The sequence below is a fragment of the Ammospiza nelsoni genome, chromosome 22, assembly GCF_027579445.1.
Source record: "Ammospiza nelsoni isolate bAmmNel1 chromosome 22, bAmmNel1.pri, whole genome shotgun sequence".
NCBI lineage: Eukaryota > Metazoa > Chordata > Aves > Passeriformes > Passerellidae > Ammospiza > Ammospiza nelsoni.
In genome coordinates, this window is record NC_080654.1 from 6,234,707 (window position 1) to 6,256,954 (window position 22,248).

The following is a 22,248-nucleotide window of genomic DNA, read 5'->3' on the forward strand; positions in this document are numbered from 1 at the left end:
AGAGACAATTGAGCCCAAGGCAAAGCCATAGGAAAGATGGGAATTTGCAGTGGGAATGGCAGATGGGATTTTCCCAAATTCAGGAATAATTTCCTACAATTTTGGCTTTTTTGGGATCATTGGGGTGGCCCTGTGAGTGATCAGGGCTTTCCCTGGCATCCAACAGTGCCATTAACCCATAAAATCCCTGGAAACCACCAATTCCAAACTTCCCTGGAGCTCAGCTCTCTTTCCCTGCCTTTTTTTCCCCCACTTTTCCAGGATATCTGACCGTCAGCATCGAGCCCCTGCCCCCGGTGGTGGTGGGAGACGCCGTGACCCTGAAATGCAACTTCAAAACCGACGGGAAAATGCGGGAGATCGTCTGGTACCGGGTGAGCTCCGACGCCTCGGGAATGGGAATGCGGAGCCGGCCGGGAACAGAAGGTCAGGGCTGGATGAGGCAGGAAAAGCAGACGGAGCTCGGGCTGATGGGAATATCAATTCCTGGGAGGAGGAGGAGGAGGAGGAGGAGGAGGAGGAGGAGGAGGAGGAGGAGGAGGAGGAGGAGGAGGAGGAGGAGGGAGGCAGCTGGGCTGGACGTGGGAAATGAGGCTGGGAGGCATGCAGGATGATTTTGGGATCATCAGGATTTGGAATCACCAGGATTTGGGTTCATTGGGATTTTGAATCTTCGGGATTTGGAATCATCAGGATTTGGGTTCATTGGGATTTGGGTTCATTTGGATTTGGAATCATCGGGACTTTGGATCATCGGGATTTGGGATCGGTGGGATTTGGAATCATTGGGATTTGGGGTCATCATTGGATTTGGGCTCCACATGGAGCACCCATCTTTTTTTTTTTTTTTGGAGTGGCTGCCAGGTGGGTTTAGGGATAGTTCAGGATTGAGTTGGGATTTGGAGTTGGAGTTGAGGTTGGGACTGCTCTGCCAAGAGCTTGGCAGGTGGAAAATGATGGGGAAAAGGGAGGAATGGAGAAAATTTGGGATATCGGGGGTTTGGGGTTCTTCATGTAGAGGTTTTTAAAAAACTCCAAACTTTCCCTGTTCCAAATATGTTTGGGAATTTAGAATGTTGAATGGGAGGGAAGTTCCTGGTTTTATTTGGGAAAGGGGAATTTTGAGCCTGGTTTAATTTGGGAAAGGGGGGAATTTGGAGTCTCATTTTATTTGGGAATGTGGAATTTAGAGCCTGGTTTTATTTGGGAAATGAAGGATTTGGAGCCTGGCTTTATTTGGGAAAGGGAGGAATTTGGAGCCTGGTTTTATTTGGGAAAAGGAGAAATTTGGAGCCTGGTTTTATTTGGGAAAGGGGAATTTTGAGACTGATTTATTTGGGAAACGAAGGATTTGGATGTTGTATTAATTTGGGAAAGGGAGGATTTGGAGGTTGGTTTTGTTTGGGAAAGGAAGGATTTGGATGTTGGTTTTATTTAGGAAAGGTGAATTTGGGGACCAGTTTTATTTGGAAAGAAGAATTTTGAGAGTGATTTTATTCGGGAAAGGAAGGATTTGGATATTGGTTTTCTTTGGGAAAAGGGGGATTTGGAGCCTGGTTTTCTTTGGGAAAGGAAGGATTTGGAGGCTGGAGCTGCCCCTGGATCATTCTTCCCAAGCCTTGATCCAGCCTCAGGTTCACCAATCCTGAGCTTTCTCCAGGGAAATTTGGGATAAGCTGCCAACCATAAAGGGTTTTATCCAAGAAAACCTGAAGTTTTCCAGGGAAAACTCCTGGAGAAGGCAAAGAGAGGGCGAGTGGTGCCGGTGGCATCAGATGGAGCAGCTGGGAATATTTTTCCTTGGATTTCCCATCCTGTTCCTGCTCCCTGAACAAGGACCTGCCCTTCCCTAATGCTCTCCTGCATTTCCAGGTTTATGAACAGGGAAAGGATGGGAGCAAATCCAGCTGTTGGAATGTGGTGGAATTCTCCATGGAATCTGAGATGGATTTTCCAATAATTATTTATGGATGGACCCCTAAATGCTGGACAGGCAGGGAACAGAACCCAAAACTTGCCCCGAATCCAAAATCCCAGCTTGGAATTGATTTCACTTCCCTCCTTATTTTAGGGAGAATTTTTTTTTCTGCTGGCTCCGCCGTCTCCACCAGGTTTTTCCTTCCCTTTTCCACTGGGTAATATTGGATTAACCCACTTTCCCGGGAGCTGGATTTGCATAATCCCCCCTGCGAGCAGGGATGTGGGAGCGGCTGCTGCTCCGGAGCAAACGATGCTCCGAGAAACCTCGGAGGCAAAGGGAAGGGCAGAAATATCCCAGATTTGATTTTCATCCCCACAAATCTCCCAGGGCTTTTTACCCCTCCTTCCCTCTTGCTCCTTTCCCAGGATGTTTCCCAGGTTTGGGAAGTTGGGTTTTTCATGGAGCATCATGGAGATTTGCCCAATTCCTTCCTGATTTTAAGGGCTTTTTTCCCATTTTTCTCCTTGTCTTGCCTCACTCCCAGACTTTTTCAGCTTCCCAAAGCTCCAGTGGCAGCTCCGGGGTGTTGGAGGTGATGGATGGATCTGGGAGAGCGGGGGCGGAGCCTCTGGAGCTGTGGGTTCCGTTTATTCCACCCGTAAATCACGGGAATGTGGCTCCGGAGCGCTGGATTGGGGTCACGCCCGGCTCCTCGTTCCCGTGATTTATTGGACAGGGAGCAGAGGGAGCTCCTGGAGTCTGAGGGATCCGAGCTGCTCCAGGGGCAGGAAGGGGCAGGGAAAAGGGCGAGAGAGGAGGAAAAGTCAATGGCAGCGCTTTGGTGGGGATTGGAGTTGGGAATAACCCCTGGGATGGATCCTGTGGGATAACCCCTGTAAGGGATTCGTAACCCCTGGGACAGATCCATAACCCACATGGTACATCCATAACCCCGGGGATGAATCCATAACCCCTGGGATAGATCCATAACCCATGGGATGAATCCATAACCTATGGGATGAATCCATAACTCCAACCCCTGGAATGTATTCATAACCTGTGGGATAAACCCATAACCCACATGGTACATCCATAACCCATGGGATAGATCCATGGGATGGATTCATAACCCATGGGATAGATTCATAACCCACAAGATACATCTATAACCCATGGGATGAATCCATAACCTGTGGGACAAATCCATAACACATGGGATGGATCCATAACCCACATGGTACATCCATTGTGGAGAGTCTGGTTCAAGCATGGCTTAAAGAAAGAGGCCATGAAGGTATACAGCTGAGGGAAAAGTAAAAGGTAGCTGTAAAGCAGCATTTCCCAGGCTTGATTCTGTAAATAATTAGGCTCTCAAGCACCACTTTATAAACAATAAGATTCTCAGACAGTCTTCCCATAACAGGCAAAACATTCTGTCCTTGGGCTCTCTGGGAACAGATAGCTGCTCTGGGAACAGATATGAAGGTTTTGAGAACTTTTCATATCACAGTGAGAACGCTGGTCCTGTTTTCAATAAACAAACCACAGGTATTGTAAAACAAAAGGAGGGGTTAGAGTTTTCTCTGTAACCTATCGTGAGCTCGGATTTTGCAATATGCATGAAGTTAATTAACACCATTATAAAAGATGACTGATTTAATCAATAAATCGGAGTCGATGCTCATCAATCGGATGGTCGTCTCCCTTCACTTCAATAATCCATAACCCACAGGATGGATCCATAACCGCTGGGATGAATCCATAACCCCTGGGATAGATGCATAACCTGTGGGATAAATCCTTAACACATGGGATGAAACAATAACCCATGGGATGGATCCATAACCCCTGGGATGTTTCCATAATTCATGGGATAGATCCATAACCCACAGGATGGGTCCATAACCCCTGGGATGGATCTGTAACCCCTGGCATATATCCATAACCCACAGGGTACATCCATAGCCCCTAGGATGGATCCATAACCCATGGGACAGATCCATAACCCATGGGATGGATCCGTAACCTGTGGGATAAATCCATAACACAGGGGATGGATCCGTAACCCCTGGGATGTATCTATAACCCATGGGATAGATCCATAACCCACAGGGTACATCCATAGCCCCTAGGATGGATCCATAACCCATGGGACAGATCCATAACCCATGGGATGGATCCGTAACCTGTGGGATAAATCCATAACACAGGGGATGGATCCATAACCCCTGGGATGTATCTATAACCCATGGGATAGATCCATAACCTACAGGGTACATCTATAACCCCTGGGATGGATCCATAGCTCCCGGGTGGGTGATCCCATTGGGATCTGTGCACTCCGAGACTGAGGATCCTCATCCCACTGGTGAAACCCCACAGAGAAGCCTCACACTGCAACCAGTACCCACAATTCCAGCGATTCTCCTGGATTCCCAGGGATGAGGGACAGACAGGGACAACCCTTTCCTCCCGCTGGGAAACCCCTCAGCTGCTGGAACGCCGCCAATTTCAGCATTCCCGGGACGAGCAGAGGGAATTTTTCCCAGAATAAACAGGAACACATCCCGCAGGTGGAGGGAGGTGTTAATTAACATCCAACACTCCCAACACCTCCGCAAGGTGTGATGTTCCCGGGAACAGGTGTGAACACGGATCTGCACCTGGAGAGCTCCTGAGAAAGCCTTAGCAGGAGATGGGGTGGCAGAATCCGCTCGGAATGAGGCTGGAAACACCCGGAGCTGTTCCTTGGTCCCAGTGCAGGCATCTCTGGGGTTGCACCAGATTTGTGTAGTTGGTTCCAGGATGGAAACTAGGAAAATTACTTCTTTTCCCAGTGGAGCTCAGGAAAAATAACAGGGAAGCAGGAGAGGGAGGGGAAATCCTTGGAGGCTCCAATCTGGCTCCATGCAGCAGGAAAGGAAGTGGAGCTGGGTTGGGCTGGGCTTGGAAAATGGGAATTTGGGAATTGCAAACAGGATTTGGTGGATTTGAGGTGTCAGACATCATTCCCTGGTGCTGTGTGGGATTCCTGGGATGTCCAGGAAGGGTGGGAATGGAAGGAAGCCCGCAGAGCTCTGCCTCCATTAATTAGAGTTTGGTGCTCAGGGTAATTAGTGGGAAGGGAATGAACTGGGATCACAGGGAGCAGGGCCCTGGCATTGCTCCTGGTAGTATCCCTGGAGTATGGGAATTACTCTGTGTGGTATCCCTGAAATATGGGAAAATATAAATCCAGAGTTTTCCAGCATAATGAAATTTTCCCATTGGTTGTGATTCCCAGGGAATGGGTGAGTGAGGCAGGAAAAAACCTAAACCAGGAGTTTTCCAGGATAACAAATTTTCCTGTTTGCTTCTCCAGGGATTGGCCAGGAAAATCCTAAATCTGGAGTTTTCTAGGATAGAGTTTTCTGGGTTGATTCTCCAGACAATGAGCAGGAAAAAGTGAAACAATGAATTTTCCAGGATATTGAGTTTTTTCCAGTTGATTCTCCAGGGAATGGGCAGAAAAATCCTAAATTTGGAGTTTTCCAGGATAAAGTATTTTCCTGGTTGATTCTCTAGGGTATGAGAGGGAAAAACCTAAATTCAAAGTTTTCCAGGATAATGAGTTTTCTCCAGTTGATTCTCCAGGGAATGGCCAGGAAAATCCTAAACCAGGAGTTTTCCAGGATGAGGAGTTTTCCCCAATGTTGTGATTCTCCAGGAAATGGGCAGGAAAATCCTAAATCTGGAGTTTTCCAGGATAATGAGTTTTCCTGGTTGATTCTCCAGGGTATGGGCAGGAAAATCCTAAATCTGGAGTTTTCAAGGATAAAGAGTTTTCCTGGTGTCTCTGATGTGGACACTGCACCCCCTCCCTCTTCTCCCACCAAGAGCCGGGAGTGCTGCAGCCGCTCCAGGGAATTTTCCCTCTTTCCAGAGCCATTTCCATTTGCTTGGAGAACGGGAATCCATTGATCCGTCCTCGGCACACAGAACCTGGATCAGATCCCAGTTCCAGCCCTTTCATCCCACATCCATCACTTCCCGATGATTTTGGTTCCTTTGGGCATTCTAATGGGACACTCCAGAGATCTGAATGGATTTTGGGAACAGCAAATTTTCATTTTAATGGATTTTGGGATTTGTTCGGGTCACTGTGGAGGGGAGGGAGTTTTGTCAGGAATGAGATTTTTCCTGGGATTTATGAATAATGCAGGAAGCAGCACCCGGAATGTGCTCCTGTGCCCCTTTTCCCAAAATTCCTGGATGTGAAGACATCCATTGGAATAGGAACCATGGGATTCTGCTCAATTATCCTCCTTTTTTGATTCCCAGCAGGAAGTGTTGGGCCACAAATTGCTATGGAGTTTCTCTTCCCAAAAAATCTCCCCCAGGCCCGGATAAAAGGCTGGAATTAGGGCTGATCCCTGGAGAGACAGAATTCCTGATGAGCCTTTTCCTGGAATTCCCTGGAATTCCCTCAGGATTAGAAGCGGTTCCTCCAGTTCTCAGGGATTGTGAGGATTCCTAGAGGGTGATTCCAGCTCCCTTTGGATGGGGCAGGATTTGGACCCACATCTGTTCAGATGTGCTGGGAAAATCCCAAGGCTGCAAATTCCCAATCCATGGGCACCACCTCCACCATTCCCAGCACTTCCCATCCTAAAAGAATCCCTTAAATCCCTTTGGATTTGGATCCCTTCTCCATCCTGAAGCAGCTCCCAGGTTTCTCCTCAAACCCAAAGAAAATCACAAAAAATCATTGGAAAGTTCCCTGGAAACTTCCCAAGGCCGGAGATTTACAATGCCCGTCCTTTTCCCCACTTTTCTTTATCCCACATGCGTGCTAGGGTGGAATTTCTTTCCCATAAAAGCCTCAGCCTGGGATAATAAAGTGGAAGAGTTCTTTTAGTGATGGATTTTTTTCCCTCCTTTTCCACCACTTTTTGCCATGAAAAAGTGGGGAAAAAGGAAATAGAGAATAACGGTGGAATTTTGGTGAAGTGTTGTGTGGGGATTTGGGGTTTTGTCCTTGGGAAATGTTGAATTTGAGGATTAAATCCCGAACTCTTCTTCTGTTGTTCGTGGTTTATTTTAAAAAATGGGAATTTTCACTCTCTGCTGGAAGCTGGTTTAGCCTCAAAATTCCCATTTCCTCCATATTTTTCCACTAAAACTCTTCAAAAGCAGGGAAGATAAATCCAGAGGCATTGGGAGGCACAGGGAATAGAGTCCTAAAAAAAGCAATTTTCCATTTAAAAAATTACAATTCCCAGCTGGAAAATGGAATAACGGGATGGAAAACGTGGATTTTGATTTCACCTCAGCAGGGCCATCATAAATCCATAAATTCCAAGATGAAAGATGCTGGGATTCAATGGATAAATGTGGAAATCATTACATAATAAAACAAAAACAAAACCAAAATAAAAATAAAACAAAAACGAACCTTAAAATAAACATAAAATAAAAACAAAAACAAAAAGTAAAATTCTAATGTAAGTATCAAAATGCACAACATAAAATATTAAAATCAATGTATTTACACCATTTAATACAGATTAAAATTCAAATTAATTTATCCAAATCTAAATAAATACCAAAATATTAAAAATTATTTCAAAGTGCAAATAAATCTATTAAAATCTAAATAAATACATTCAAATTTAAACAAATCTATTCAAATCAGAATCAATTTACTCAAATTCTCAGAATGAAAACCCTTTGAAATATTCCAAAAAGGGCCCAAAATTCCCAGATTTGGGACACTGGGGTTGTTTCCCGCAGGTCACTGACGGTGGCACCATCAAGCAGAAGATCTTCACCTTCGATGCCATGTTTTCCACCAACTTTTCCCAGATGGAAAACTACAGGAAGCGGGAAGACCTCGTTTACCAATCCACCGTGCGGTGAGTCCTTTGTCCCTATTAGTGCAAATTTTTAGGAATTTTTTTCCCTATTTTTGGCCCCGTTGAAAGGATTCCAGCAGAAACCACACCCCATCCAAGCGTTGTTCCCATTTTCCTGATGATTCTCAGGGAAAAGGTGGGAAAAAATGGGATTTTTAGAGGTGGGAATGGGCAGAGAAATCCAAACCTTGGGAAAATTTGGAAAAACAAATCCATGTTTATTTATAAAACAGGCATGGGAGCGCCTCCTTGCTTTTATTCCAAGTGGGAATCACTTCCAGAATTCCAGGTTTATTCCTGATTCCACACCTCCTCCATTCCCGCTGCTCTAAAACCAACTCTGGAGCTTGGAAAAAAGGTCAGGAGAGGCTTCATCCAAGGGGGGAAAAAAATGGGATGAAAATTCCCTTCCTCCCAGTTTCTTTCCAGCTTTGTTTCCTCTGGAAATGAGAATTTCCTGATTGGATTTTCCCAGCTCATTTTTCCTGGAATGGGGGGTAAGAAAACGAGGATTTCCTCCAGTCGCGGGAGGTTTTCCCGCCTGGAAATATCCGGAATGGCCTGGGCTCATCCCATAGGATGAGCTGGTGGGAAGTGGGAAATCCTTCCCAAACATTTGGGATTCATTTGGGAATTTTTGGGTGTTTTTTGCTGGTTTTCCCTGCTACGTTTGGAGTTGGTTTTTATCCTGAAGGAAAAGAGCGGCTGTGTGGGAATGAATGTGGATTTAGAGTGGGAAAAGGGTGGGGAAACGGGGCTGGGGAGGGGATATTATGGGATGGATCAGGAGGATCCTCAGGCCCTGCTCAGGAGAAGCTCAGGAGGAGTCTGGGATGCTCAGGGGGGTCAGGAGATGCTCAAGGATTACTCCGGGAATGCTCCAAGAATGCTCTGGAGAAGCTCAGGGGTCTGGACATACTCAGGGGTTACTCGAGGATTACTTGGGGAATGCTCCAGAAATGCTCTGGAGATGGTCAGGGTGCCCGAGGGCCACTCAGAGGTTACTCAGAGCATACTCAGGGGTCACTCAGAGAATACTCCAAGGTTACTCAGAGGATACTCCATGGATGTTCAGGAGAAGCTCGGGATGCTCATGGGATTCTCACACAGAGCAGGAGTTACTGCAGGATTACTCAGAGGATACTCAGGAGAGACAGGCGATACTCAGGACACCCAGAGGTTACTCAGAAGATGCTCCAGAGATGTTCAGGAGAAGCTCAGAATGCTCATGTGGATGTTCAGGTAGGTTAGGAGGTACTCCAGGGTTACTCAGAGGTGTCAGATGATGCTTGGGATACTTGAGGGTTACTCAGAGGATGCTCAGGGGATGTTCTAGAGATGCTCCAGAGTTGCTCCATCCCTGCTTTGCTTCCCTGGATTCAGAGAGCTGCTCCTCAGGATGTTGAACACATTCCTGACTCCTGTGTGGAGAAGGTTTTGGCAGCTCCAGGCAGGAATTTCACATCCCTGATGTAAATCCAGCTGTAAATCCAGCTGTAAATCCAGTGCTTCCCTTGGGATTTGGCCATCACTTGCCTCCAGATGGGAAAATCAGGGAATTAAAAATTAAAGTGGATTAAAACATTCCCTGTGTGTGGAATGAGGGATCAGGAGAATCTCTGGAGCAGGAACAAGGATCAAACATTCCATGGAATGAGGGATTGGGAGAATCACTGGAGCAGGAACAAGGATCAAACATTCCATGGAATGAGGGATTGGGAAAATCACTGGAGCAGGAACAAGGATCAAACATTCCCTGTGGAGGGAGTGAGGGCTTGGGACAATTCCTAGAGCAGAAACAAGAATCAAATATTCCACAGAATGAGGGATTGGGGAATCCCAGAGCAAGAACAAGGATCAAATATTCCCTGTTCATGGAATGAGGGTTTGGGAGAATCCCTGGAGCAGAAACAAGGATCCAACATCCATGGAATGAAGGATTGGGAGAATCCTGGAGCAGGAACAAGGATCAAACATTCCCTGTGGAGGGATTGAAGGATCAGAAGCATCCCTGCAGAAGGAGAACAAGGAATCACACATTTCCTGCTCATGGAATATTTCCCGGACCTGACAAGGAAAGGCTCCCACTTTTCCTGGCTGCAGTTCCTTGTTTTCCTCCCTTTCTCCACATGTTGTAGAACGAATGGAATTTGGGAGCAGAAAATTCCCCCACCCCAGTGCCAGGCACTTGAAAGCCTCGGGAATGTCCGGGAAATTGGGCATGGAGCTGGGAGATGTCGGCAGGAAAAGGATTTTCATGGCATGGCCTTTCTTTTCCAAGGAAAACAGGAGCCAGCCTGAGAAGATCATTCCCAGAGCTGCTTTTCCCAGTCATTGGAATTTTTTGGAAGGTCCTGCTGGATTTTGGCTCTCCCAAAGAATTGGGGCAAAGCCAGGAAAAGTTTGGGGATGGAGGAAGCATTTCCCAGTCCAGGCTTTTCCTCCTGTTCATTCTCCCTTTCTTTTTCCATCTATTTATTCTCTCTCTTTTTGGGAATCTTTGCCATGGTTCAGACACAGTTGGAGCCATCTCAAGGAGCTTTATCCCAGGAGGAGCTGTCCTTATCAGTGTTACCCTGGTCCTTATCAGCATTATGCCGGGCAGAATTATCCCGGGAGAATCCCGCCACTTCTGCATTTTCCCGGTTTCTTATCAGCGTTTTCCCACATGGAACCATCCTTATCAGCTTTTTCCCGGGTGGAGTCAGCTTTATCAGCGTTTTCCCGCTCATGATCAGGGTTATCCCAGGAGGAACCATCCCAGAGAAGTAATCCCAGGAGAAGCCAGCCACATCTGCGTTTTCCCGGTTCCTTATCAGCCTTTTCCCACTCCTTGTCAGCGTTTTCCCGAGTGGAGCCAGCCTTATCAGCCTTTTCCCGCTCCTTATCAGCGTTTTCCCGGCCTTATCAGCGCAGCCCAGGGGCTCCAGCGCCGTCTCTTTCCATCCTGGCTCTGTGCCATGAAGAGCAAAGCTGGGAGAGATCCAACCCCTCCAATCCTGTTTTTTTCCCCTTTCCCTCGATTAAAATTCCACCCTCATTAGGAATTCCCAAATCCCTTTGTCCCTGTATTTCCAACTCCAGGATGTGCCAGGGAGCGTTTGCCTTTCCAGGGCTGGTTGTTCCCTGTCTCCCATCCTTGGGAATTCCAAACTGAGCCTGCCAGGCCCCAAAATCCATGTGAAAATCCAAAGGAATCCTTCCAAAAGGGCTGGAGCGGGATCGGAGTCGCTCCAAAGTGCGGCTAATGGGAGATTCCCGATCCGTGCGTGGATAATCGGAGCCTGGAACAGATGGTGGAGGCTCCATGGGAAGCGTTGTATCCATGGAAAGGAGGGAATGTTCACTTCCAGGAGGATCTTCGGAGCGGGAAGGTGGCCAGGGGCTGGGAGAAGCGAAAAGTGGAGTTGGAATCCCCCCGGAAGGGAAAATTCCTCTGAGTGGGATTTTTAACTGGGGTGCTCCATGAGGGAATTGCTCCTGTCCACATGGGGTGGGTGAGGTGGGATGAAGCTGACAGAGAGGAAGAATCGATCTCCTGGAAAAGGGAATGCTGCCAGGTGGAGAGGAGAGATGGATTTCCTGGAAGAGGGAATGCTGCCAGCCAGAAGATGGGATGGATCTTCTGGAAGAAGGAATGCTGCCAGCCAGAAGATGGGATGGATCTTCTGGAAGAGGGAGTGCTGCCAGCCAGGGAGCAGGATGGATCTCCTGGAAGAAGGAATGCTGCCAGCCAGAAGATGGGATGGATCTCCTGGAAGAAAGAATGCTGCCATCGAGAAGGTGGGATGGATTTCTTGGAAGAGGGAATGAAGGAATGCTGCCAGGTAGAAGGTGGGATGAATCTCCTGGAAAAAGGAATTCTGCCAGCCAGAGGACAGGGATGGATCTCCTGGAAGAGGGAATGTTGCCAGCAGGAGAGGTGGGATGAATCTACTGGAAGAGGGAATGCTGCCTGGTGGAGAGGAGGAATGGATCTCCTGGAAGTGGGAATGCTGCCAGGTAGAAGGTGGGATGAATCTCTTGGAAGAGGGAATGCTGCCATCAAGAAGGTGGGGTGGGTCTCCTGGAAGAGGGAATGCTGCCAGGTAGAAGATGGGATGGATCTCCTGGAAGAAGGAATGTTGCCAGCCAGAGAGGTGGGATCGATCCCTGGAAGAGGGAATGTTGCCAGGTGGAAAGTGGGATGGTGCTGGGATGCTCTTCTCCACCACAGAGGGATGGCTGTGCCAGCTGGAAAGGTGGAATGTTGCTGGAAAAGCTGGATGAGGCTTCTGGATGGTGGGGTGGGATAATGGTCCTGACTGGAGGGCCAGGATGCTTCCAGTGGGAGAAATGGAATAATGATGACTGGAAAGGTGGGATGTTTCCAGCTGGAGAAGCAGGATGATGCTTCTGACTGGAAAGGTGGGATGTCTCCAAGCAGTGAGGTGGGATGATGCTGACTGGAGAGGTGGGATAATGCTTCCGACTGGAAAGGTGGGATGCTTCCAACCATTGAGGTGGGATGATGGTCCTGACTGGAAATGTGGGATGCTTCCACCTGGAGAAGTGGGATGATGCTTCTGACTGGAAAAGCAGGATGTTCCCAGGTGGTGAGGTGGGATGATGCCAACTGGAAAGGCGGGGTGCCACCATCCAGTGAAGTAGGATAACACTTCCAACTGGAAAGGCCGGATGTTTCCAGCCATCGCGGTGGGATGATGGTCCTGACTGAAAAGGTGGGATATTTCCTGCTGGAGAGGTGGGATAGCCCTTCTGACTGGAAATATGGGGTGTTTCCAGCTGGAGAGGTGGAATAATGCTTCCGACCGGAAAGGCCGGATGTCCCCAGGTGGTGAAGTGGGATGATGCCAACTGGAAAGGTGGGATGCTTCCTGCTGGAGAGGCAGGATGCCGCCATCCAGTGAGGTGGGATAATGCTTCCAACCGGAAAGGTGGGATGCTTCCATGCAGTGAGGTGGGATAACATGGCCAACTGGAAATGTGGGATGTTTCCAGATGGAGAAGTTGGGATGGTGCTTCCAGCCAGGGAGGTGGGAAGTCACAGACCAGCAAGGAGGGATGGGACCAGCTGGAAAGGTGGGATGATGCTGTCTGGAAATGTGGGATGCTCCCAGCTGGAGAGGCGGGATGGGATATTGGCTGGAAAGGCAGGATGCTCCCAGCTGGAGAGGCGGGATGGTGCTGCCATCTGGGAAGGTGGGATCGTTCCAGCTGGCACTGGGGGATGGTGCTGGCTGGAAAGGTGGGATGGTGCCGGCTGGTGAGGCGGGAAGGTGCTGCTGAACGGAAAAGTGGGATTCTAAGGACCAGAAAAGTGGAATGCTGAGGCCCATAAAAGTGGGATGCTAAGGACAAAAAATGGGATTCTGAGGAGCAGAAAGGGGGGATGGTGAAGTTAAGAAAGGTGGCACAGTGAGGACCGGAAAAGGGGGATTCTGGGGATCAGAACTGTGGGATGCTGAGGAGCAGAAAGAGGGGGATGGTGAGGACCAGAAAAATGGGATGCTGAGCATCAGAAAGGTGGGATACTGAGGACCACAAAGGTGGGATGGTGAGGATTAGAAATGTGGGATTCTGGGGATCAGAAAAGTGGGATGCTGAGGAGCAGAAAGGTGGGATTCTGGGGAGCAGAAAGGTGGGATGCTGCTGGCCAGGGAGCCGGGATGTTGCCCATCAGCCAAGTGGCCCCTATGCAGCCTCCCAAGCTTTCCCAGCTCCAGCAGCACGGATCCTTTGGCACAACTCCTCCTCTCCTGTTTTTCCCAAGTCTATCTAAAGCCTCCAGATAAAAGGTGGACCGATAAGCACTCAGGGTTCACTGGGAATTTGGGATTTGCTGTCCTGGAGTGGCCTCACAGGGCTGGTGTCAAGGTTTCCCATTGGCATCTGCAGGCAGACGATGCCTGTGGCCATGGATTTGTGCTCCATCCACGTCTCCTTCCAATAACACAATTCCTTCCCCTCGGAGGAGCTGTCAGTGCCAGGGAACTCCGGCTGCTAAAGCATTCCCGAGCTCCTCCCACAGCCTTTGGAGTTATTAAGAGTTTATTGATCCCTGTCCAATGCCGCTCTATCCGGGTGCCGATCGATGAATCCCACGGGAAAACGGGGTGGGGATGGAGTGGTGAGCGCTGTCCCTCCTCCGCAGCCTTCCCGAGGTCCGGATCTCGGACAACGGTCCTTACGAGTGCCATGTGGGGATCTACGACCGAGCCATGCGGGAGAAGGTGGTCCTGGCCTCCGGGAATGTGTTCCTGAATGTGATGGGTGAGTGCTGGGATTGGGATCGGGATTGAGGGAAAACCACTGTGGGGTCTCAGGGATTGGGATCGTTCTGCAATCCTTGGGGGTAGGAATAGGGGTGGGGATGGGGATGAGATGGGATGGGGACAAGGATGGGGATGGGATGGAATGAGGATGGGATGGGAATGGGGAAGGGGATGGGGAAGGGGACAAGGATGGGGACAAGGATGGGGATGGGGACACGGATGGGGATGGGGATGAGGATAGGATGGGATGGAAATGGGGACAGAATAGGGATGGGGATGGAATGGGGATGAGGACAAGGAGAGGGATGGGAACAATGACAGGGACATGGACAAGGACAGGGATAGGGAATAGGATAGTGGCAAGGACAGGGATGAAGATGAGGGTGAGGATGGTGTGGGGAGAGGGATGAGGATGCCCATGGGGATGGGAATGGATACGAAGATGGGGATGGGACACGGATAGGGACAGGGATTAGGACAGAGAATGGACTGAGGGTGGGGATGGGGATGGGAGCATGGAATGGGCATGGGAATGGGAACAAGGATGAGGATGGGGAGGTGGTAATAATGGGGATGATAATGGGGATGAAGATGAAGGATGAGGATGGGATGGGGGTTGTTGAGGACTCCACGCTGACCTCCCGGCTGTCCCCCTGCAGCTCCCCCAACGTCCATCTCGGTGCTGGCCGCAGACACCCCGGCGCCCTTCAGCCGCTACCAGGCGCAGAACTTCACCCTGGTGTGCGTGGTGTCCGGCGGGAAGCCCGCACCCCTGGTGAGCTCCCAGCGGGATCATCCCTCCCACTGGCACATGGAACAACCCACCACCTCCGCTGTAAAACCCACCAGATCCTTGTGCTCTTCCATCAGGCCAAACCCGCTCCCCAGATCCCATCTTTCTGTGGAGACAGTGGGATTTGAGAGTGGGAAAAGGACCAAACTTTCGGGATTTGGGAGCAGGGAACAAAGCAAATCTTTGGGATTGGGGAACAGGGAATGAAACAAACCTTCAGGATTTGGGAGTGGAGAATGAACCAAACTTTTGGGATTTGGGAGAGAATGAACCAAACTTTTGGGATTTGGGAGAGAATGAACCAAACCTTCAGGATTTGGGAGTGGAGAAAGGATCAAACTTTTGAGATTTGAGAGAGAATTAACCAAACCTTTGGAATTTGGGACAGAATGAACCAAACCTACAGGATTTGGAAGTGGGGAAAGGACCAAGCCTTCAGGATTTGGGAGTGGAGAAAGGACCAAACCTTTGGGATTTGGGAGAGAATTAACCAAACCTTCAGATTTGCGAGAGAATAAACCAAACCTTCGGGATTTGGGAGTGGGGAAAGGACCAAACCTTCAGGATTTGGGATAGAATGAACCAAACCTTTTGGGATTTGGGAGTGGAAAAAGGACCACAGGTTCCATCCGAAAGGATACTGAGGACACTCCCACACTCCTCGTCCCTTTTGTCCCCTCCAGGTGTACTTCAAGCGGGACGGGGAGCCCATCGAGGCCACCCCGCTGCCGGAGCCGCCGGCCGGCGCCAGCAGCTGGGCTCCCCGGAGCCTCCTGCACCGCGACCTGGACGACACCAAGATGCCGAAATCCCTGGCGGCCGACAGCGATCTGGGAATGGGGAACCCGTTTCCCACGGCAGATCCTCCACGGGGGCTGGCGGCTGAGCGGGATTCGGTGACGGAAACCATTCCCGAGACAGTTGTGAGCCGGGAATTCCCGCGCTGGGTGCACATGGCCGAGCCCATCTATTACTTCCGGCACACGCACGCGCCCGTCAGTGACGGCACCGTCGAGGCCAGGGCCACCCTCACGTGGACCCTGAACCCCCAAATCGACAACGAGGCCCTCTTCAGCTGCGAGGTCAAGCACCCGGCGCTCTCCATGCCCATGCAGTCTGAGGTCACGCTAGGTAAGCCAAGGGATTTGGGGCTTTTCCTGGGTTTTAGGCAATTTTGTCCATTTTGTGGAAATTTTTTCTTATTTTTTTGGCTTTTTTCTTTTAATTTTTGGCCTTTCTTCCAATTTTTTGGCCTTTCCCTCCAATTTTTGCCTTTTTCACCCATTTTTGGTATTTTAAATTTGTTTTCATTCTTTTTGGCCTGTTTTCCTTTTATTTCTTGCCTTTTCCTTTTTGTTTCTGACTTTCCTCTCAATTTTGGGGTTTTTCAATTTTTTTTTGCCTTTTTCTCCATTTTTTCTTTCTTTTTTTAAATTTTTGGCTTCTTTTTTTTCTTTTTTTTTTTTTTCTTTTTGGCTCCTTTTTTATTTTTGACTTCTTTTTTTTTGTTTTTTTTTGGGTTTTTTTTTTGTTTTTGGGTTTTTTTGGTTTTTTTGTTTTTTTTTTTTTGCTATTTTCCCCACATTTTTCTGGAATTTTCCACAGGATTTTGTTTTTTCTTTTATATTCCATGTGTTTTGCTCCCCTTGCACCCATTTTCTCCCTCCTTTTCTCCTTTTCCTTTTCTTTTGGGGGCCTTTAGGCATGCGTGGGGATCCCATGGGGCTGCATTGGGATAGATGTGGTGATGCCAAGGCTCCACAAAACTTGGGATGAGAGGAGAGACTCTGGGATGTCCATCAGGCAGGAGAAGGGATTTTCCAGGTGTTTATGGTCCCCCATCCATGGGCAGTGTTTAGGGTGGAATTTGCTGGGATAAAAAAGGATTTTTGGGGAATCTGTGTTGTGCTGAGCAGGAAGGGGTGTTGGAGCTGTGGATGGAGCTGTCACCTCCATCTTCAGGAGATCCAAGAACATCCCATGATCCTTATTGGTTGCCAGAAAGCTCATCCCAGTGGGAATTGCCAGGGAGGGAATTCCCGAGCTGGCTCCTGCCCATGGAGCTGTGACAGGTTGATGGGATTGACGCCAGGGAATTTGGCTCCCCCCATTCCCAGGTTCCTGGAAGAGCAGAAGCTCCTCAGGTGTCCGTGGGATCCACGGGTCCGTCACCACCCCTCACCCTGCCTGAGGCTCCCCTCCCCTCTCCTGGCTCCGGCTGGAAGAGGCTGAGCTCTCCACGGGGTTTTCCAGCCTCAGGACACTCCTCTGGAAAGGCTCTCCCAGCCTCCAGCCAGGTGGAGCAGCCTGGGCTTTGCTCCAGGCCAAGTGGAGCACTTGGCTCCTCATCATCTCCTGGAGAGCTTCTCCTTGGCTTCCTGACATCTTCACACTAAATCTCTTCCCCAGCATCCAAAATGTACGGAAATCCTGCATTTTCCCACTTCCTGGAGCTCTTCGGGTTTTGATCCAAGGTTAAAACCTTGTGGTTTTGCTGCTCTTGCCCAGGAGGTCCAAGACCTGGATTGGCAAAGCTCAGCCCGCATTGTCCTCAAATCCAGGACTCTCCTCGTCCCTGGGGGTGTCCCTGCAGCTCCTTGGGTGCCCATCCACTCCTGATTTTTGGGAACCATCCCAGCAGATCCTCTTAATCCTTTCCCTACATCCATAGCATAAATACATACTATGGGTATAAATAAAATATAGATTCCAAATAAAAGAGAAGATATTCCCAAAAAAAGCTGCATTAAACCCAACACCAATCCAAAAGCTGCCTTTTGGTCCCAGTCAGGGTATGGTGGGATCACCTTCAACGCATCCTGCCTGGTCCCACTCTAGAAGGTCACATCCCACATGGAAAGAGCAGTCCATGGTCTCAGGGTGTCCAGGCAGAGCATCCCAGGGCAGGGATGGCGATTCCAAGGGATTCCAGTGTCCTCCACCACAGCTCTCTGGTGACTCTTTGTCCCTCTGTGTCCTGCTGGGGTCACATCCAGGTCCATTTTGTCCCATCTGTGACAAAGCTTGGATGGACAAAGGTGACACATCCTTCCTCCTGCCCATTTCCCCTTCTCCTTCCATGAAAGTCCAGGAAGTTCCTGGGATGTCCCATCCCACTTCTGGCCCAGCAGGGACATCCACACAGCCCCAGGTGGAAGCTGGAGCAAATCCTGTGTGGTGTTGCTCCATCCCAGTGGAGGAGCATTCCTGGTCTTGCATGGGAAAAGGCATTCCTGTTTTTTTCCACGCTGTCCTTGGGATTTTGTGCCAACCAGGCTTTGGGGTTGTCTCCTGTGTTAACGGCACCTGGGTGAGACTCACCAAGGCCACATTTTTTGGGAATGCTCCTCCGAGGTGTCCATCTCCCTACCTTCAAACCAACCTGATCCTTCTTGGCCTTTTTTTCTGAGCGGAGAAGGGTTTGGTTGGGAAATAACTCCTTCCCATCAATCCATCCCACCCCAGCCATCCATCAGCCTCACACTTCTCCCATTCTCCTGCCTGGGGGTCCTTCCCTCCCTGTCCATCCGTCATTCCGGTGTCACTCAGCCCAGCCATCAGTCACGGAGCTGTCACCCTCTGGGCTGCCACCCCTCACTGGGATCATCCATCAAAGCCTCGTTAACCCCTCCAAGGGCAGCCCCGGCGCCGGGAATGTCACTGACGGCTCCTCCTGTCCCCTTCCTGTGCAGTTGCTCCCAAGGGTCCAAAGATCACGATGACGCCGACGAGGGCGCGCGTGGGGGACACCGTGCGGATCCTGGTGCAGGGATTCCAGGTCAGCGTTCCCACGGCCACGGAGGCCAACGGACAGCCTTGATCCAAGGATGGGGATGTGGGCTTGGCTTGGTGGCCTTGGCGGCATCATGGTGCCCATGTTGGGATGGGTTGGCCAAAGTTGTGTTTGTTCCACCCTGGAAGTGCCCAGGGACAGGGTGGGGGGTGGTTTGAGCCATCTGGGACAGTGGGAGGTGTCCCTGCCCATGGGATGGGATGGGATGGGATGGGATGGGATGGGATGGGATGGGATGGGATGGGAGGAGCTTAAAGGTACCTTCTAACCCAAACTCAAACCTAAACTCAGACTCAGACCCAGACCATACTCAATCCCAAACCCAAACCCAAACCCAAATCCAAACCCAAACTCAAACCCCGACTTAGACTCAGACCCAGACCCAAACTCAAATCCAGACCCAAACTCAAACCCAAACCCAAACTCAAACTCAAGCTCAGACCCAGACCCAAACCCAAACCCAAATCCAGACCCAAACCCAAACGCAGACCTAAACTCAAGCTCAAATCCAAAGTCAGACTCAAACCCAAACCCCGACTCAGACCCAGATCCAGACCCAAACTCAGACCCAAATCCAGACCCAGACCCAAACTCAAGCTCAGATTCAGATCTAAACTTAAACCCAAAGTCAGACTCAAACTCAAGCTCAGACTCAGATCTAAACCCAAATCCAAAGTCAGACCCAAACTCAAGCTCAGATTCAAACCTAAACCCAGTCCCAGCCCAAAACCCAACCCCAAGCCGGGTGTGATGATTTCATCTCCAGCTTTGCTCATCCAGCTCCCCTCTGCCCCCTCTCCTCTCCCTGCAGAACGAGGTGTTCCCAGAGCCGCTGTTCACGTGGACGCGCGTGGGGAGCCGTCTCCTGGATGGCAGCGCGGAGCACGACGGGAAGGAGCTGGTGCTGGAGCGGGTCCCGGCCGAGCTCAACGGCTCCATGTACCGCTGCACGGCCCAGAACCCGCTGGGCTCCACCGACACCCACACCCGCCTCATCGTCTTCGGTACGGCCCCACCACGGCCCTGCTGTGCCCTCCGCGGGTCCCCACGAGGTGCCTTGTCCCTAAAATTGTCTCTCTGCTCTTTGTTTCCCGCTAGAAAATCCAAATATTCCCAGAGGACCAGAAGACTCCAACGGTGAGCGGTGCTGGTGGCAGCGGGATCTCCATGGAGATGCTCGGGGAGGGAAGGGCTGTGTGGAGAGGGCCTTGCCTTGGCCCCAGCCCTGGGCCACCTCTCCTTGTCTCACTCCAAGCCCTCATCTCTCCTTGCCTTGTTCCAAGCTCTTGCTCATCCTTCCTTGACCCATCCCAAACACTTTCTGATCTGTCCTTGCCTCATTCCAATCCCTTGCCCATCTCTACCTCACTCCAAGTCCTTTCCCCTCTCTCCTCACCTCATTCCCAGCCCTAGTCTCATTCCCAGCCCTTTCCCATCTCTCCTCACCTCACTCCAAGACCTTTCCCATCTCTCTTCACCTCATTCCAATCCCTTGCGCATCTCTACCTCACTCAAAGTCCTTTCCCCTCTCTCCTTACCTCACTCCAAGCCCTTTCCTATCTCCTTGCCCCATCCCATGTCCTTTCCCATCTCTACTTGCCTCAATCCAAGCCCTTGTCCATCTCTCCTCACCTCATTCCAAGCCCTTTCCCATCTCTCCTGGCCTCATTCCAAGCTCTCACCCATCTCTCCCTGCCTCATCCCAAGCCCTTTCCCATTTCTCCTTGCCTCATCCCAAGCCCTTTCCCTTCTCTCCTCATTCCCACCTCTCTACTGTGTCCTCAGGAATGTCCTTGCACCAAGAGGGACCCTGCAGATGCTCCCACCCATCCCTCATCTCCACCCAACCCCCAGGCCAAATTTTGGGAGGGATCCCCTCCTAAGCAGTGGTGCCCCCATCCTGCTCTGAACCCCAGCATTGGGATGTGGCTCCGTGAATTCCTGATCCCTTTTTCCTCCTCTCCAGGTTCACTTCCCGGCCACTGTGGCTTCAGATTCGTTTTGGCGCTCACCCTGACAGTGATCCTGGAGCTCACGTGAAGCTTCACCTCCTCCTCCTCCTCTTCCTCCTCAGTGTCCGGCTCCTCCCGGCATTCCTGCCTCCAGCCATCGGGTCTCCCGCTCTTTTTTTTTTCTATACTCTTGACAGTCTCGGTCTCTTTCCGTGTCTTGGCTTCCTCAGACGATTGAATTAAAGAGAAAAAGGAAAACCTCTTCTGGGAGAAGGTCGTAATTCATGTTTTACCTGTGCTGGGATTCCCAGCTCCATCTGGGCATTCCCAGCACCATCTTGGGGTTCCCAGTTGTGTGTTGGGGTTCCCAGCTCCATCTCAGGGTTCCCAGCTCCATATTGGTGTTCCCAGCTCCGTCTTGGGGTTCCCAGTTGTGTGTCAGGTTTCCCAGTCCCATCTTGGTGTTCCCAGCTCTGTCTTGAGGTTTCCAGCTCCATGTCAAGGTTCTCAGCTCCATGTCAAGGTTCCCAGCTCTGTCTTGGAGTTCCCAGCACTATCTTGGCATTCCCAGCTCCATCTCGGGGTTCCCAGCTCCATCTCGGGGTTCCCAGCTGTGTCTAGGGGTTTTCAGCTCCATCGCGGGGTTCCCAGCATCATCTAGAGGTTCCCAACATCATCTCAGTGTTCCCAGCACCATCTCGGGCTCCCCAGCACCATCTCGGGGTTCCCAACATCATCTCGGTGTTCCCAGCTCCGTCTCGGGGTTCCCAGCTTTGTCCTGGGGGCATTGCAAGGTCTTGGAAGGGGGAGCAGGAGAATTCAAATATTCAAGGACCGAATTTTCCCTGGAAAAACCCACATGCAGCATTCCCACTGCCCCGAGATGCTCCAGGCCTTGTGTCCCCAGGGTGAGGACTCGCACACGTCCCCAGCCCTCCCGAGGCCACGGAGGCAGCGCCGGGAGCCCAAAGTCGTGGATCACTGGGTTTATGCGGCGGGATTCCGGCTGTGCCGGGAGCCAGGGCCCGTGTGTGCTGCTCGTCCCGGGCTGGTTGAGGAATGACAAGTGACAGGCGGCTCCCGACCCCAAATGTCAGCGCTCACACTTGAGCGGGCAGCGTGTCCCGTCCCCTCGTGGCCAGCTGTCCCCATGGAAACGGGCTGGATCCGGTCATTCCCACCGTGCCCCATCCCGGGATGGCGTCAATCCCGCTGCACGACGGCCCCTGGCAAAATCCAGGTGATTTTGCCCCAAAATCCTGGAGGTTTTCCAGCCTTTTCCTCGTTTTGGAGCACCTGGTTGTGGGTTGGGATGTCCTGGGGGAAAAGGATCCCGAGGATGGGGCACTCCCAAGCCTTTTCCTCCGGGAACTCGTAATCCTGGAGGATTATTTGGCAGCCGTGTGGCGCCTCATCTTCCCAAAGCCCCGCACGAGCGCTAAGCATCATTATCACTGTGATAATTAATTATTATTAAGCAGATTCCAGCCCTTCCCCGCTTCGCTGCCAACCTTGCTGCTTTCCCAGCCTCGGAGGAGCTAAATGAACCCACGGCAGCTCCAGAGCTCCTTCCCATACAAAATCCCGGAGTTTTACCCTTCGGATTGGTAGCAGTGGGAT

The 22,248-nt window shown here is 50.6% G+C and overlaps 1 protein-coding gene across 2 annotated transcripts in view; it reads left to right on the forward strand.

Moving 5' to 3' along the window:
• IGSF21 (immunoglobin superfamily member 21) overlaps positions 1-20,850 on the forward strand; it is a 42,327-nt gene extending 21,477 nt beyond the window's left edge. Inside the window, exons 2-10 of one of the 2 annotated variants that reach the window (XM_059487556.1) lie at positions 262-374; positions 7,694-7,815; positions 13,970-14,088; positions 14,750-14,865; positions 15,567-16,014; positions 18,576-18,661; positions 19,488-19,680; positions 19,775-19,813; positions 20,643-20,850. In XM_059487556.1, the coding sequence (XP_059343539.1) occupies positions 262-374; positions 7,694-7,815; positions 13,970-14,088; positions 14,750-14,865; positions 15,567-16,014; positions 18,576-18,661; positions 19,488-19,680; positions 19,775-19,813; positions 20,643-20,716 (1,310 nt within the window). In that variant the 3' untranslated portion in view covers positions 20,717-20,850. Of the gene's footprint in view, positions 1-261; positions 427-7,693; positions 7,816-13,969; positions 14,089-14,749; positions 14,866-15,566; positions 16,015-18,575; positions 18,662-19,487; positions 19,681-19,774; positions 19,814-20,642 lie in introns of those variants that run through there. The other variant, XM_059487557.1, reaches the window with a different exon arrangement.
• Positions 20,851-22,248: the final 1,398 nt, after the last annotated feature.